The 18,384-nt window shown below is 43.7% G+C and overlaps 1 protein-coding gene across 3 annotated transcripts in view; it reads right to left on the reverse strand.

The window, feature by feature from the left end:
* Positions 1-17,426, reverse strand: part of ABCC12 (ATP binding cassette subfamily C member 12) — a 158,497-nt gene extending 141,071 nt beyond the window's left edge. For 2 of the 3 annotated variants that reach the window (XM_029608477.1, XM_029608475.1), the window contains exons 1-4: positions 17,248-17,426; positions 13,848-13,985; positions 12,188-12,360; positions 8,329-8,487 (exon numbers count right to left, since the gene is read on the reverse strand). In XM_029608477.1, the coding sequence (XP_029464337.1) occupies positions 8,329-8,487; positions 12,188-12,360; positions 13,848-13,946 (431 nt within the window). In that variant the 5' untranslated portion in view covers positions 13,947-13,985; positions 17,248-17,426. The remainder of the gene's footprint in view (positions 1-8,328; positions 8,488-12,187; positions 12,361-13,847; positions 13,986-17,247) is intronic. The other variant, XM_029608476.1, reaches the window with a different exon arrangement.
* Positions 17,427-18,384: the final 958 nt, after the last annotated feature.

The following is an 18,384-nucleotide window of genomic DNA, read 5'->3' on the forward strand; positions in this document are numbered from 1 at the left end:
TTGGGTTAGTTTGTCATAGTTTTATGCTAAATATATTTAAGATTTCTTTCTCTTTCTGTCTAGCATTTCCAGGATATTTGCTCTTTCTTTTCTGATGCTTACTAGGTTGTGTTGAGTAATGCTCAGTAAAATACTAGGGGCCAAATATAAGGATTAGGTATCAGCAAAAAAAAAAGTGCAGAAATGATTGTAAGTCAGTTTGCTTAAACGATTTTGAAATAGCGTAATCTTTAGGCCAAGGCTTTAGGGGGCCGCTAAGGAGTGACTTAGCCAGCTATATTACAGTTGAAATTTCACCTAAATCAAGGCAGCCATAATGTAACTGGTTAGAATTAAGTGTATCCCTTCTGTCCCTAACACTGAAAAATTAGCATTAGCTGACTAAGTTACTTCCCCTCAGCCCCCACCCTCAACACTGAGAGGGCCCGCAAACTGAGCTGCCAAAATCCAGGTGATGTTTTGCGGTCCTGCAGGGGAAAATTTTCAACCAGACTGTTCTAGCTGGCTAAGGCCTAGATTCATCAAAATGCTATAAATATAGTAAAAATAGTGGCCATGATAAAAAAAAAAAAAAGGGGTGTTGTTAGGAAAATGTGATGGCTATAGCTAACTGATGCTCGTGGCGAAATGTTATCACACATGGCGAAATTTAACCACACGCGGCGAAATATCATCGCATACGACGCAACGGTAACGCAGCAGCTCTATGTCATCACGTATTGCGTTGCGTCATCGCATAGCATGTTATTTTTGCAGGTTATATATACAGCCATCCTGCAAATGTCTCTTTGAGGGTGCGTCGAGGTAAGTTTTAGAAGAGAGGCAGGTAGTTGTGTTGGTGATAGGAGTTTATAATAACGAGTTCTGAGTACGTTGTCTTGTACTTCCTTTTGTGAACCTTAAACTTTGTCTTTTGTCTGAGTGTGTAAGTTTTGTTTGTGAAGTTTGTCCGTTTGTCTTTTTCTATTAAGGAGTGGAGGAGGTATTGTGTGGAGGAGGTGGAGGTGGTGTGTGGAGGCGTGAAGGAGGTGGAGAGAATGGAGCATGGGAGGCATGGGGAGAGAGGAGAGGCTAGGCGTAAGGAGATGAGGCGGGAGGAGGGAGGATGAGAGCAGGAATATTAAGGGAAGGAGAAGTAGGAGCAGAGTAGGAACAAGAGCAGAGAGAGGCAGCATGGAAGGGATAGGAGGAAGCAGGTGGGGGAAGGGGATATGCAGGCAAGCATGGCGGGAGGAGTAAGCCAAGCTAGAGATAGGCAGAGGGGAAGGGAGTTTGCAAGGCAGGGCCGGGGGGGGGGGGGGGGGGGGGGGGGGAGATTAACCAGTGACTAGGGATGTGCATTCATTTTCAACGAATGTGCAGTCTGCATTAAATAAGTCCCTGTTCGTTTGATTCGTGGGTTTACAAAATGCATGGCGATCCCCCACGAATGAAACATATCATATTAGTTTCATTCTTTTGGTTTGCAGTGCTGCTTTCTTAGCGGCCGCTTGAAATAGGAGTATCCATAGCAACAACCAGCATTTTTCTAATTCAGCCAATTGCTGCTCTCAGTGCTCTGTGATGTTGTTCCTTCTGTACTATATCTACCTTAAGCACGCGGTCGCCACGCACTTTCTTCTTGGCTGTTCTCTGAGAAGCTCGTTGCTTTTGAGATCTCTCCGAGTGTCTCATATCTGTATTCAATTGCTATTACTTGCTACTTTGATAGAAGTTTCCATTGAAAAAGATATTTGTTTGTTTTTGCTGCTGTGCCAGCCAGGCTTTTTTTTTTACTGCACTTTTTTTTTTTATTGAACTCAGACTGTTTCTCTGTCTCTCCCACTGAGATAAGCTGCCAGCAGTGGAATTTTGCTGCTGATCTTACCCCCCTGGGATAGATTGCAGGCAGGGTTTGGGTGGTGTGGGTGGGAGATAGTGAGAGAGTTGCAGTGTCTGTCTGGGAGTTGGTATTTCAAAGAACAAGCAGCATCACTGTAGGAATTGGGCTTGCTCAGGCTTCCAGTCTTTTCTGTGTGTGTGTGTGTAGTTTTCCACACTCACATATATTGATACAGAGGTGTTCAGTCTCCAATAAAGAAATAATTCTTTTAATTGAAATTCCTAGTAGAGAGTGACATTAAATCCATGATGTCGGGGAAAGGTACACATTGAGTGATTGGCACTGGCAGAGGAGGCACTTCAAAAGGCAGTGCCAGTCCCCATTAAAGTTAAAAATTAAGTTATTCCAATCTAAAATCTCTGGAGGGGCAGTCAGTTCCATCCGGAAAAAACTGAAATTTAAAGATGATGCACTGCCACCACCTGTTTCTGACCCTGTTGTTTTGGAGGTGAGGGAAGGGGAGGCTGAGACATGCAAGACAAAAGGGCAAGACCCAAAAACAGCAGTGTGTCAGCAGACTCTAGTTAGCGCTGACAATGTAGTGCAGACACTGTTTGCTTCTGATTCCGATGAAGAATCATCTTGTGTGGGATTCTCATCATTAGAAATGGAAGAATTAATAGCTGAAGAAGGTTTAGGAGGATTAGTTAGTTCTGTCTTAGCCTCCACTTCAGTGCTGGGGTGGAGAGATGAAACTGATGATGATAATGAGGAAGAGCAGTCAGCGCAGGTACAGAGTATGACTGATGCCCATGGCATTGCTTCTCAGGGTACACCCACTACTTCAACTCCAGTGCCAGCATCCACCCCGAAGGCCACAGCAACCTGACTACCTCAGGTCTGCCAGCTTGCCTTGCCCCTATCAAAACCACAGGGACCAGACTACCTCCGCTCTGCCAGCCTGTCTTGCCCCTATCAACTTTCTGCCACTCTGCCTTGCTGCCATACATGAGACGACACACTCTACTACTTGTGGTGTTCTTGCCACTATCATGGTTCCTCAATGTGTTGGTGCTAGTCTTCCTACTGCTTTGTCCCTTTATCGGCGCCTTGTGGTTTTTTTCTGACACTCTTTCTGCTTGCTATGTTCCCCCTTCATTGTGCTGTAGGATGTTGATGCCACTTGTCTTGCCACTTTGCCTGTCGTACTGCCTTTGAGGGTTCATGCAACTGTTATCGGTGCTCTCTTTTGAAGCTGTGGTGTGTTTTTGAAACTCGCACTGCTACTTTCAATCTCTGTTAAAGCACTCTTGCCACTCCTGGTACCCCTTTGCCCCTTTACAGTACCTTAGGCTATTCATGCTACATTGGTGCCATTTTGCACAGTCTAAGTTCCTTGGAGCTCTTTTCTTGTTCTGATGATTACTCCCCAGAAGTTTAATCAGAATTGATAAGAAAACCCCATTGACTTTAATGGCAAACGAAAAATGAATGAAACTAATAAACTAATTGGTTTTTCCCCTGTGAAACTAATGAAACAAATTTGGGTCCCGACGAAACGAAAAATAAAACTAAACAATTTTTTTCCTTCTGCACATCCCTACCAGTGACATTGTAAAACCTTCCAAGGATAGGATAGGAAGGAGCCTTTTGGATAATGTAGACATGCTAAGGGGCGGATTTTTAAAGGCCTGCGCGCGTAAATCCTTCTGGATTTACGTGCGCAGATTTTGCATAGGCTGCGCGTAAGTCCCGGGGCTTTCGAAAAGGGGCGGGAGGGGCGTGTCCGGGGCGTTCCTGAAACGACGTGGCGTTTTGGGGGCGTGCTGCGGCGTTTCGGGGGCGGGCCCGGGGGCATGGTGCCGGCCCAGGGGCGTGGTCGAGGCCTCCGGACCAGCCCCCGGGACCGGAGGACGGAGCGGGGCTGCCGGCCAACACGCGCAAAGTTACGCCTACTTTCAGCAGGCGTAACTTTGACGACAAAGGTAAGGGGGGGTTTAGATAGGGCCGGGGGGGTGGGTTAGGTAGGGGAAGGGAGGGGAAGGTGGGGGAAGGGAACAGAGGCAGGCTGCGCGGCTCGGCGCGCGCAGGCTGCCAATTTTGCGCAGCCTTGCGCGCGCCGACCCCGGATTTTATAAGATACACGTGGCTACACGCGTATCTTATAAAATCCAGCGTACTTTTGTTCGCGCCTGCTGCGCGAACAAAAGTACACGCTCACGTATCTTTTGAAGATCTACCTCTAAGTGTAAATGCTTCCTCACTCAGCAACCTTTACAGCACATGCATTGTTTGCCCTGTCTCATTTTGGCAACGTGTGAAACATGGAGACAAAAAGGCATGGGCTGGGCCAATGGCCACCATACATGAATACAAGGCACTTAACAGGCCACAGATCATGTCCTCCCCCACATCCACCCCCCACCCCCGTTTTGGTGCCATTATGCACATACAAAAAAGCAGACATGTAATTTACAAAGAAAAGTGTGTCTTACCTACAAGCCTCAAAATTGTCAAAGAGGCCCAAATGCCTAAGTAGAAAGGATTCGTGCATGGCTCCCGAGTACCTGGCCACCTCATCCAGGATGCACATTCCAGCTTCACAGACCACTTGGACGTTGATCGAGTGGAAAAGCTTTCTGTTCTGGTACATCTCCTCCCTCTGACAGGGTGGAATGATGGTCACATGAGTGCAGTCAATAGTTCAACTCCTCACGTTCAAGAGGAAATTTGAAGTAGCGATTAATGCAGTCAGTGACTGCTTCGATGACCTGGTTGAGATAGCGTGAGAAAGTGGTTTGGTACATCCCCCCCCCCCCCCGACCCCTACTGTAGTTTAGAAGGAGTCGCTTGATGTGAAATGATGCGTACCCAAGAATTTGGTGAGGCCGGGGACAGCATGGTACCTTTGGGTGACTGGATCCAGATCCCCTTGGAGGTATTCATGTCTTCATATAATTCCTGGATTGCTTGAGAGCTGAGACGATACCTGCTAACCACAAAGTCCTCTGGTATGCCCAGCAAGGAGGTGCATGGTGAAATATACACTCCCTGTATCTCCAGCACTGTGGCCACCTGCGTGCCGGACGCTCGACCAGGCCCTGAGTCTATGATACTACAGTCTCTGCCTGTGGTACTGGTACTTCCATCAAATGTCTTGCAGTGGCCTTGACTGTTGTTCACGTTGTTCTTCTTCCACATGTTCTCATCTGCGGTGAGCCTAGCAAGGCATCATGTATGCCTCTACAAGTACACTTCACACAAACAAAATAGCTTTAGTAGAGTTGACCTGGTAAAAACAGGCATTTTTATTGGTCCAGGAAGGCGTGATAGGTGTGTGTGTTATGTTTGGAGTTTTTTTCGCACGCGATAAGCACTGTGATAATACCTTGCTGTGAGATTCTGGGCTTGATAATTATTTTTTTGCCCCTAACACCAAGAAAAAAGGTGTAGTCAATTGCCATGATAAAATTCCGCAATAATGTGTGACCGGGATCACAGGAAGCGCTAACCATTTCTATTTTACATTTATCCCACCCACACTCCGGCCACTTTAATATTAATGTGAAATTTGCATACACAATTTGCGATACGTCGTTATCACATACATTACAGCATTATCATGCGCAATAACGCTGTAACGCACACGATAAACAGTGTATCGCAAATTGATGAATGACCCTGTCAGTTAGCCAGCTAGAGCCATTGGAAAACTAACCCTTTTCATTTCCTGCAACTTCTGAAAGGAAAAATATTCTGTAGAAAATTTTGCAAGTATAAATCTTGTAACAGAAAGGGCATATTGAAGGTTATATGTAGTCTGTTTATAAACCTACCATATGTACTAACACACACTGTTAGTGACCAGCTCCCATCACAAATAATGGAACCACAGTAAATGAGGTACATGGCTTGTTAATAAATAAAGCTAACCATACCTTTTTTTCCCCACACATTTTACATTTTTATATTTTTGTTAACTTTTTAAAGAAAAAATGTGCCCATGTGAAGTTGCAAAAAATGAATTCCTAGAGCAAAAAAAAAGGCAATATTTCAAAATTGTGCATACAGCTGACATACAGACTTTCATACACTATTTGTCCTTAAATCTAGATACTGACAATGACTGAGACTTTCAACCCAATCTAGACCAAAAATTGACAGATAAAGGGAAAATATGCTGTTTGACTTTGAGGGAAAAGTTTTAAAAAATTATGTACTTGAGTTTTTCTACCCTAGAATTAGAGGGAATTGTTTTTTGACAAAGTGGGAAAGAAATAGCAAAATTTCTAGTTTTGGTTACATTCCGAAACCCTCTTTTGTATTTTTGGTGAAATGCCGCAGAACCGGAGAATATCACTATTCTGCCTTTTTTTGGGGGAAATTCTCCTTTTAAAGTATCTGGCAAAAGGTTTGGCAAATATGTCAGGTCTGATAAAATATTTCTGAAACTATTTGTAAAATGGAAATTCCACCTTTCAAACTTTGTTGCAATTCACATCCTGTTTCTAGGATTCATCAGTTGAACATATTGACAGTCAGAATAATTAATATCTTTGGGACCAAAGACAAGTTATGCCGCTATAAGCCAGATAATTTGTCCCGGATATTCAATGGGATAACTGTCCCATGGAATATACCAGATAACTTTCAAGCTAATTGGCCAGATTTTGTAAAGGTATCCAGCCTTGAGTGGCCGGATAACCTGCCACTTAACCAGATATCTTCAAAAGATATCTGGTTAAGTGGCAATCCTGTCAGATCTCTACCATTTATTTTTCTGTGAGGAAACATAGTAAAGCTGTGGGAAGGTAGCTCCCCAATGTGGTATATAAAGCCAGACCATTTTCTAGGTGTGGATTTGTCTGTTTCCCTCCCAGGGGCAGCAAACTGTTGTTGTCCTCTGATTTTTGCACTTAATAAATCAGGCACTATGGGGGTCATTTTCAATAGCTTTCGCATGCGAAAAGGGACTTTTCACGTGCAATAGGGCGATTGGGGTGGAATCGGGGCAGAGCCGGCCCCGGAAGAGGAGGAGTTGGGGCGGCACTGGGGCCGACGCTGTGGAGACATCGCTGGCGGCGCCGCCAGTTTCGCACCGAATAACTACACCACTGCAGTGGTGCGATGGCTGCCGGCTTTCGCAGGCACGCCCCAGCGTAAAAATATGTAAAAAAAAACCCCACCACCAGAAATTTTTAAAACCTCTGCTTGTTGAGCCTCCCAAACTCCTCCAAAGGGAAATGCCAGATAATACTGCAGCCAGCCTTCTCCATCCCCCTCCCTCCCCAGACAATTTTAATAAAATTCTTCACCTCCCCCCACAATACCCACACTCTCCTCACTCCAAGCCTTCTGAATTGTACCCAGTCTGGAGGCCTGGAATCCCAGTACAATGTGATCCTAGCTCAGGTGCTTCCAGTGTAGCTCTGGGCAGCCACTCTGGAAGCATAAAGTATTAGTGTAAGTGTCTGGCTAAAACTATTTACACTGTGGAAGCCCAAACCTACTTTTAGGCAAATCAAGGAGGGCAATTTACAACTAGGTCCATTTACCTAGATAAATAGCTTTGAAAATTGCCCATCAGATGATTTTCCATTTCAGGTTGTATGCTGCAAAATGTATTACTGAAGGTATTATATATATTTCACACAACAATAATCCCTCTTAATACAGTATTCCATGCTACCCAGAAAACCTGTGGACTGAACCAGTGGCTGAGTGGCCTTGCTGCGCACTGTCTTAAGGGAAATCAAGGTTCAACTACCAAGTGGCCCTTGACTGAAAGATGGTCACTGTAGTACGACAATGGTTGAGCTAGATAGGACAGTGGGGGGGTTAAATGGGAGGAAGCCCTCCCCAGGGTAATTGTGAATAAATGAAGGATCATGGTTAGGGCTTCTTATTTTAGGGGTTTATTTTCTAGCTAATTAGCGGAGCGGCCTCGGAGGGAATGGGGAAGCCATCGGGGCTCCCCTAGGGCTCGGTGCGCGCAAGGTGCACAAATGTGCACCCCCTTACGTGCGCCAACCCCGGATTTTATAACATGCGCGCAGCAGCGCGCATGTTATAAAATCGGGTGTACATTTGTGTGCACTAGGTAGCGTGCATAAATGTACTCTGTGCGCGCCGTTTCGAAAATCTGCCCCTAAGTAACTAACCTGAGACAACCAATCAAAGCCATCCAGTTTGGGAGGGGCTGTAAAGGAATTATATTCCCACTATGCTGTTATAGTTCCTAATGTGTAGGGACCTAAGGCCATCTAATGGCTGACCAGGGGGTCCGCCACACCAATAAACATCTATTTTTATTTAATTCACATCCAGAGCTGTTTTTATCAGTGTTCATCAGTTAAAACCTAGAATAAGAAGCCTTAAACATGGTTCTGCAGTAGGGGCTCATTCCAATTGATCTGGATGCGCAAAAGGGGAAGGAGAAAATTACCAAAGGAATAAAATAAAAATAAAAAAAAAGAGAAATTATTGTACATTAATGACAGTATTACCTTTTTGCATTTTTATCAGAACTATCATAAGATGATAATGGAGGCAGGTTATCTACATTCAGTTGATGTCTGTATCCTTTGACCATTATGGAGGTAATCCATGAATATGTGGCAAATGAGAAAAGTCCTGCGTCGTCCAAAGGATTTGGTGAGGAAGGTCTAAAAGAAAAAAAAACAACATAATTTTCTTATAACTTCTTACTTGTTTCATTATTTCACTGCTGTCCATCTCAATGAGAAGCTAAATATTAAAAGGAGAGCGTAATCAATGTAAATGTTTTCAGCATTTTTTGAGTGTTTTGATTTTCATGCAATCTACCAGAAAACCTTGACATGTAATTTATTGATGCTAATATATAATAAATAGTATGTGTGTGTGCATAAATATATTATTGAAACTCAATTCTGGGCCCTCTGTATTACCTTCAAGTTCCTGAATGGCCTGGGTCCTTCTTAGTTTCAAAACAAAAAAAAAAAAATGTCTTCACCCTCAGAAACCAACCTGTGCCTTAAGATCGGGAAATGAGGCACTCGTCCAACGAACAGCACTTAGGAGGAGTCAAAAGCAGGTCTTTTCATCCGATGCCTGCCCCTCCCCCCCACCCCATGCTCCAAAACTCCTAACCAAAGGACACCAGACTCTCCTCCAACCTCGTGACTTTCCACCTGGAGATCAAAGGCTCGCAATTCCACCAAGCCTTCACCTGCCAAATTTCAATGCCCTTACGCCTGCAGGTTGGACTCTGAGGGGGGGCCCAGCTGCTTTATTTTTTCCCCCTTCATTTTTTGAGGTGACCCTTACTTCAGTATGGGATTCATGAAACTCCTCTATACTTCCCGGCAAGCCTAAATTTAGTTATGGTTGAAACCTTACTTACAGCCTGGGAGCCCTTGTATGCTATTCCATCACAATAAGTGTCATCACAATATTCTCCTCATAAAATATCTGTTCTACTCATGATGTTCACATTTCTTATATTCTGTGTTTAATTGGGGCTGTAACTTGCTTTGAGTACCCCCACAAGTCGACGATTTGTATAATAAATAAATTACATTAATAAGGGACCGTAGGGTCTATCTAGTCTGCCCAAATGACTTTCTGTTAGACACCATAAACCCCAGCTGATCTCAGGTTTTTTTCTTTACAGCTAGAAATATTAAGTGCTTATCCCATCTTTCTTTACATTCTGCTACTGTTATTGCCCCCACAACCTCCTCCCAAAGGCTATTCCACGCACATTAATATTTTCTAATGTTACTCTCGAATCTACCCCTTTTTCAGCCTCATTTCATGACCTCTTGAGGGTCATTTGTGCCGCTGAAGTAATGGAATGTCTCTGTCATCACTCAGCCCCCATCCCACCCGCTCACATCTCTCCTAGGAGGGCTGAGGTTTGAATTAAGCTTTAGATTAAAACATTTCGACATTCTAATGCGTTGACCAACATCCTTCCATAAACAGCCCAGGGCGCACAAGTCACATCAGGCGTAATTTTCAGATTCTCCACCCTGGGGATTTTTACCTGAAGAGTTTGCACTGATTTTCGAGATGAAACTGCGTGCGTTCATTTGCTCTGAAGCTAGCTACGGGCAAAAAGATAGCGTGGTCACCGGGACCTGCTTTTTGTGTAGGAGCTTTTATGAATGGAAACAATGGACGCAGATTTTGGAAATGCAATCTATGCCTCTCATTTTCCTCCCCTCCTCTTCTGTCCAACCAACCTAAACCTGCTGCAGAGGACACCTCAGTACAGCCAAATGTATGCACATAGCGGAGGGATGCGTGTCGTTTTAGCTGCATTGAAGGAGGTCACATGTCAGCCAGCCAATTTCCATGCATAAATCAATTCTTTGAAAATTGCCCTCACTATTTTATCAATGTTATCCGTGCTGATACACTGGCTGATTCGGCCAGCTCAGGCCAAGGAAGCAAGAAGAATTTAATCATATGTATGCCTGTCTAGCTATAGGGTTGGATCAGAACTCGTGTTTATTTTAACGAGGAAGAACTGAATATCTAATGTCTAATAACTAGTAAACCCTTTTAATTAGTTCTGCAGGCTTATCGGTAACAAATGAAAATAAAATGTATTTACAAAACTTAAACCTTTCTACTAATGATATACTCTTATTTTTATAATTTATTGTATTTTTTGGCCCAGCAGTTTATTCCTGCTTCTTTCGGCTTCTAGTCCAATTGGGACAAGCCTCTGTTGGACTATGGTGCCAAGAGTTTTCATTCACAAATATCTGGCTTTTTCTGTAATTTGTGACCCCCTCCCACTACCACCTAGGCCAGCCATTGCAATGACAGTCCGTGGACAGAGAGCACAGACCACAGCTCCCTCCAAAACCCGATACGCGTGCATCTTGTGTCCGGCCAGCAGGTGTCACTGTTGAACAATGGCCAAGACTCCGGCGCTGGCTGACCCGGGGAACAACCCCAGTCCCCCCGCCTGGCAACATGCAGCGCTGCCACTGAGCCACGGGCCCAGCCACGCGATGCACTACTTATTAAAGAAAAACGTAGTTGAAATATATTGTGTGCGCATAATATTACCGAAAAGCTCCTAGCGACAGAGAATGACAGAACCCCATGTAAGTGCCTCAGCTCACAAGTAAAATGGATCGGTGGTGGAAAATAATCTGTTACAGCTGTCGGTAACATACTAGAAGGCAATTTTCAAAGTCATTTAACCCCCAGTAAAACGGCCTGTCAGAAGATGTGTCCCTCCCCCGCCTCTGCCCAGCTCAGAGAATGGCGCGTGCTTTCACAAACGCATAGAATATTAGCCGGGTCAAAAAACAGAAGTGCTCCTGAGGCATGTGTAGATGGGAAGTGGGGGAGGGGAGGAACCATGCATGTATTTTAGGGATTTTAAAAGTGCTATTTTAACAGTCTCCCTCTTTCCCCTACCGCCCAGTACAGGGGGCGCTTTTAATGCACTCACTTTACGGTAGCTAATGTTCAAATGGAAACGATGCAGGTCATCGCTCTCTGAATGTTAGCTGCGACTACCTGCGGCTGCGTGTTTAAAATTGCTCCCTTACAGGTACATTTTAAAAGCCGCGCACGTACACACACATAAACCCGGGTATTAGGCACGCGGGCAAAGCTATGCTTAATTTTATACCACACATGCAAGTACACGCATGTCATTTAAAAATATCCCTGCCGCGCGTATGTGTGGAGCCTTTTCACGCGTACTCACGAGTGACCGGGGCGCTGGGGGGGGGGGGGGGGGGGGGAAGGGATGGAGGGAGAGAGAGAGAGAATCTGAGACTCTATCTCTCACTGTAAGAGGGGCACTTTCAACTCAGGGTGGGGTTATGGGGGAGGCAGTATTACAAGGGTCTACAGACCTTTGCACCCTATGTCTTTGCCCCGCCCCTTTTCTGCCCCCTTATTCTTGACGTGCACACACAGCCATGTACGTGGATACTTCCCGGCTTCCTAAAATTCGCGTTGCTCGCGCGCAGCCCACATTCGCGTGCATGGGGCCGTTTTTTGCTCGAGCGACGCGTTTAAAAATCTGCCTGTTAGTGACCTTCACATAGGGCAATCCTCTGGAAGATAAGGGAACCGGACAAGTCATTCACTCTCTGACTTTAAATGAAATCTATATAAACATTGCTTAATTCTGAAAAGTTGTTATGCACGCTCTCTACCACAATTGCAGGTTCAAAACTAATTTAATAGCTTGTAACTAATATACATACACATTTGAAATATATATATATATATATATATATATATATATAAGATTTACAGATTTGCATATGTAACAAATATGTATATATCTCATCTTTCCTGTAGATATATATAGGTATGGCTACACTACAAATAAATATGACTTACTTTGGTTTTGGTCGAAAAGGAATCATTGTTTGCAGACTAGGATGATATTTCTCAAAATGCGTCTGGTGCTCTTCATCTCGTCTTTCTAGTTCAGGTATAAGATCAGGTGAAGCACCAACTATTCCATTATTTTGCAGGTACCATGGTATATCATTATTATCTGTAATATTTCTCTTAAAATAAAAATTAAAAAAAAACAAAGAAGATGGAACGTGGAGTGGAAATACATTGATGCTGAATGATTATTTTGTCCTTGAAAAACACTTGAAAGAATGAAATTTATAACCGCGTCGGTATTTCCAAAGTTATGAAGCAATATACAATTAAATATGTTCATCCTTCTCCCTCATCCCTCAGCTTCTAACAATCTATAGGATCTACATGCTAAACAGCATTAAAAACTCGTATAATAACATTTAGTTACCTGATGGTTTTAACGCCCGATGTACCAAACTAATAACATGCTTAATATGTTAAAGGACGTGCAGTCCATGGGACGCAGGCTGCACTCTGCCGATCAGCTTTCCCTTCTTTAACCCGCCCAAAGTGAAAGTGAGGAAAGCCCATCCCCCTCAAATAAGCTGTCCAAGCCCTCCCCGTATCCCCTCACTCCCCAAGAAACTGAATGGGCCATACAGGGCTGTCCTATTCCCCCTCCCACCCAATACTAACTGGGCCTTCTGGGCGCTTCCCTCTACCCCAGGGATAGGCAGCTCTGGTCCGGGAGTGCCACAGATAGGTCTGATTTTCAGCATATCCACAATGAATATGCATGAGACATAGCTGCATGGACACCCTTCAACGTAGGCAAATATATCTCATGCCTATTTCTTGTGGATATCCTGAAAACCAGACCGGCTTGTGGCAATCCAAGACTGGAGTTGCTTCGCCCCTGCTCTAGTCCCCCCACCCTGAAAGAAAAACTGGTCTCCAGGCCTTCCCGTGCCCTCTCCCCCACACCTTCCTGAAATCAGAACTGGCCTCTGAATGCAGACTCCCCCCCCCCTTTCTCTCATATTCCCCCTCACCCCCCAAAAACAGAAAATGGCTCTGAGCCTCTTCAGCCCCCCATTCAGTAATACTAGTGCACATGCATATAACATGACACCCCCTATAACATGGGCGTTAGCTAATACCCATGTTTAACAGGGCACTGACACTGACGGGCTCATGTATGTAGATTCTTGCATTTTCACACTGGCGCTCACAACCAAGCTGGAGCGAATCCATCAAACCATTTTTACAATCATTTTCAAACCCTGAATGAAAAGACCTGAATTTCTATGCACTGTGTTGAAAATGATGTTTTTGAATCTTTTGAATGGAAAAGATTTGTTCCAGATCACACGGCTGCAACTATGGTTCCTCTGAAGGTTTTTTTTGGTTTTTTTCCATAGGTATAAATTGGATCTGAGGAAACAGTTTGAAGCCAATATTTATTCGTTATTGATCTGTATTGGTTTGTATTGATTTTTGTATCCCACTCTTTCTCTTCCTCATATGTTGTTGAATCAGTAGCCTAGATCTTTGCTCTGTAGACGACTATTACTGGCAGCAGAAGTTGTTCTACCTCAAAAAGTTCATTAAAGAGGCAATTTTAAAAAAGATATCTTCAGTTTGTGTCCAGTTGCACACAGTTATTAGAATTTTTTTTACTTACATATAAAAGTCCCTTAACTCTTTTGTTTTCCACATCCTCGTTATCGTTGAAAGCACTATTATCGTATCCAGAAAGGTTTTGACTCGTCCTACTGGGCATTTTTCAGTCAACACAAATAATTTTTCTTTTGGTCTTCTTCTGAAAGTAAGAAAAAATATATGTTTATTACAAAAACAGTCACTGAAGCAACATCAAGCTTCCAAAAAATGCTTAGCTAATAGGATAATGTTGATTACAATCCCATTTGAATGCCATACTTGTTTTTCTCCTATTATTATTCCACTTACATTCCAATGTGGGCTCCTTTACTAAGAAAATAATTCCCTTAACGTTTCTATCTTCATTTACAGAACACAATGTCCCATGGAGGCATTGTTGATATGAAGGTGTATGTAACAAGGAAGAAGCTTCTGTCATCCTTAGGTCCATGGAAAGAATTATAATAAGTTCTTTATCATGACAATGCAGATGAATGCTGTTGTGTAAGGAACATAAGAGAATAAAGGAACAGTCATGGCTAGGGTTAAGCCACAGAAAGGATAGTGGGTACAAAGAACAGGCTCCCCAGTGGATGTAGTGGAGACAAAAACTTAACAGAATATGAGAGAACATGGGATAAGCATAGAGGTTCTCTAGTTGTGAAGTAGAAGCTGAAGCTCAGCCGAGGTCTATTGCATTGCCACAGGAAGAAAACTGGGCAGATTAGATCTTTATCTACTAGGGATGGGCATTTGGGAGAAATGAAATAGGAAATGAGACAAAATTTCCCATACCGTTTCGTATCATTTTCAAAAGGGAATTAATTAAATTCTGATGAAATTTTATCTGAACCTCATTTTGTTTTGAAAACCTATTTAAAAAAGAATTGCCAATCGAGTCTAGGCCTAGGCCCGAAGCCTGGGCCTCACCTAGGCATAAGTACTATACATCCAGTACAAATTATTCAGATCTCAGCTGCTATACTATTGACAGGAATACTAATTCATGAGCATATTACACCCATTTTAGAATCCCTATGCCTGCTCCCTATATCATTTTGAATACAATATAAGCTGGCAACAATTGTGCATTCTATCACTCATAATATTCACTCACTCTGGATTACATCTTGTTGTATATTCTTTTATGTTTCAACAATTATGTATGTTTTTTTTGTTGTACCCCACCCTGAACGCAGGAAGGGTGGGTAACAAATGTTTTAAAATAAATAAATGTCTGAATTAAGACAAGACTTAAGCGTATTGTCAGGCTGTGTCCCATAAGGAGGTCTGCTGGACTGATCCTTGTAGTTGGATAAGGAATTGGGCAGAGCTAGTAGGCCAATCTCCTTCAATGATTCTCTCTAATGCATCTTTTTTTTGACTGCACCATCAGCTCTGCCAGGCCACTTTCCTGCGGTTAGCAAGGTTCAGTGGGGACAGCCCTAATGAGGTTTCTTTGCACAGTGCCTTGAAGTCATCAGACGTGAAATTTTGTCTGTGCACATCCCTAGTCTTTCTACAAAAGAGTCCCAGCTACTGGGCTGTTCCACATCAAATTCTTGAATGTGACCAACAATAGCCTTGGCTGCAAGTGAACGTGTTGCTTTGATTTCTAAGCATGGCCCTGCTCTCTGAGTGCTGGCTGATCATACTGGACTCACTGATCAAGACGTGAACACTCATGCAAGCCCTTGCACATCGATAGCAGTAGAAGCTCATTTTCAACACCAGAAAATGGGTATAGAATATTTGGAAGAACCGGCAGATATTAACCGACTTTTAGTATGTTCACCAGCACCCACTTAAGTGAGAGTTGCACAGCCAACAAATTATACCCAAGAGGGTATCTATCACCGAACCTGAACATTCCGGATAACTAGAGTGCCCTCTGCTGCATAGACGCCCAGATTTGGCGTCTATGCAGCAGAGGGCACACTAGATTTGGCACACTAGGCCTGTGGCTAAGGCAGCAGAAATTTGGGGGGATAGCAGGCTGGCTGAAGAGTTGCTGCCTTTCAGCTGTGCTGAATCTCACTCAGCAGAGAACAGCCCTCTGCTTCCTGATCCATCCCCTCCCCTCCAGACAGCATGCAGGGAACAGGAGAGCCTGTAGCAGGTAGAGCAAAGGGGGATCATTTTGGAGAGATTAGGAGGGATGAGAAGAGGTCATTGGAGGGTGGGAAGAAAGGCTGGAGGATGAAAGGAGGATCGGCTGGGGGGGCATACGTCTGTGTGTGAGAAAGAGGGGAAGGGGAACAAGGGTAGGGGGCTCAGTGTTCGTGTGTGAGAGACAGAATGGGATTGTGTCAAGTGTGTGTGTGTATAAGTCATATTGGGTAGCATGTTAGAGAGGGGATACAAGAAGGAGCAAGACTAAGGAGAACTCCCTCTTCTCCCCAGAAGATCCTGGAACCTCCCTTCCTTTCTCTCCCTTCTCCTATATTCTGGAACCCACCCCTCAACCCTTCTACTCCCTCCTCTTCCTCTATCCAAGAGTTTCTCTTTCTCTCTCTCTCCCTACTCTTCCCCATCCCAGATTCCTAATCTTCTCCATCTCCCAACTTCTCCATTCCTGGTCCTCTTTCCTGTCCCTCCTCCCCCTTTCTCCAATCTTGATCCTTCCTTTCCCCATCCCTGACGTCTCCTGCCTGTTCTGATACTTGAGATTACTTTTCTTGACCCAATACAAATAAAATAAATTATACTAAATAATTATAGTGTAAGACTATTTTTTAAAATTTAATGTAAAAATGGAAATGTTTGCCAATTTGCTTCAGAATATTTTAATTGTTGCCACAGGATCTGCCTCTGTGCTGCCACAGAAAACTAGGGGACTGTGCCTTGTCCAGCTTCAGGGGGTGAGAGAAGAGAAGATGGGGGGTAGACAGGGGAGTGACAGCACCAACAGTAACTAGGGGCACCAAAATCCTAAATCCGTCATAGGCTGCTTATACGACAAGAGGCAATGGTGATTGTACCTGGGCCCCTGTTTTGTGTCCTCCTCATGTCAGCCGGCCACATGATTGTGCAACTCCGTTGATTATTATGCAGCCCCATTTTGGGTCACGACCTTTAGTTGAGGAACCGCTGCTATACTGTAAAGTCTATTTTATATTCCCCCCTCAGGTATTTTCATATACCAGTTAACTATCAGAAAGAAATTGTTTCATGCATTTTGTGTAAAGTGTCTTGCATCTTATCTGAATGTCTACAAAAGCCAGACTCTAAAATTAACGTGCTCCTTCCCAAAATCAAACAACTTTATTTTTCATTCACTACAACATAGGAGTGTTTATCAAAACATTTTTCATGTCCTTTACAATCTGCTAGCAACTGTAGATTCTTACATTTGGATTGCTGCCTATCCTTACATGCACTGCTGCCTACATCACAGGATAAGAAAGAGGGTTTTACAATACCGTCCTGTATGCTCTAAGAGGTCCCCCCTTAAACAGGTCCCTTGGAAACGTTCTTCTCCATTAACAGGCACAGCTCTGGAAAGAAATATTCTTGAGCGTCAAGGGCAATAAATGCTCTTTGCTCAATTAGTTTCAAATCCAAAGGTTAGGCTGAGCTATTTGGTCTCTGCAGAGTTAAAGTGAAAAGGCACAAAGAGGCTTAAAACAAACAAACAACAACAAATATAGTTCCTGCTTACCCAGGAGGGAGGGATTAGGATGACCACTGTAGATAAGGATTCAGTCATTAGGTATGTAGATAACTGGGTGGCTGCTGGGCAGGAGGATCCCTTGGGAACTTGCCTGCCTAGATAGAATTTTAGATGGTGTTGAGGAGGAACTGGCTATTGTGGCACATATGGACACCAACTATAAAGGAAGCTGAAGGAGGGAGGTTCTGAAAGCCAAATTAAGGCTTTTAGATAGAAAGCTGAAACCCAGTACCCCCAGGGTAACATTCTCAGAAATGCTATCCATTCCACGTGCAGGACCATAGAGGCAGGCAGCGTGCCAGAGTCTCCGTGCGTGGATGAGACGATGGTGTTGGAAAGAGGGCTTTAGATTTCTTAGCAGTTGGCCAACATTTGGAGGAAGGGAAAGCCTGTTCCAAAAAAAGAGGGGGTCCATCTTAACCAGGATGTAACTTGGTTGCTGTTGCTAACATTTAAAAAGAGAGAGAGCAGCTTTTAAACTAGATCATAGGGGACAGATGACAATCACTGAGGAGCACATTGTTCAGAATGTATCTTCAAAGGATACTAACATAACGGGGAAGTCATAATATCCCAATAGAGAGGTTGCAACAGAGGCAGAAGTAGCCCAGGTGCATTTAAATAAAGAGCAGAAAGAGATAAATGTTTCCAAATTACCTATTTCAACTGCTAGGCAGACTGCAAATAACATTTAAAAATATAGACTTTGAAATTGTCTGTATGTATATGCAGAAGTCTAAAAAATAAGACTGGTGAATTAGAATGAATGGCACTGAATGAAAATGTAGACATAATAGGCATGCAAGACATCTGGTGGAAGGAGAATAACCAATGGAGCACTGTGATATCTGTTACGCTCCGCGGCCACAGACAGCTGCAGCCGCCA

Source organism: Rhinatrema bivittatum, chromosome 7 (genome assembly GCF_901001135.1).
Source record: "Rhinatrema bivittatum chromosome 7, aRhiBiv1.1, whole genome shotgun sequence".
Taxonomy (NCBI): domain Eukaryota; kingdom Metazoa; phylum Chordata; class Amphibia; order Gymnophiona; family Rhinatrematidae; genus Rhinatrema; species Rhinatrema bivittatum.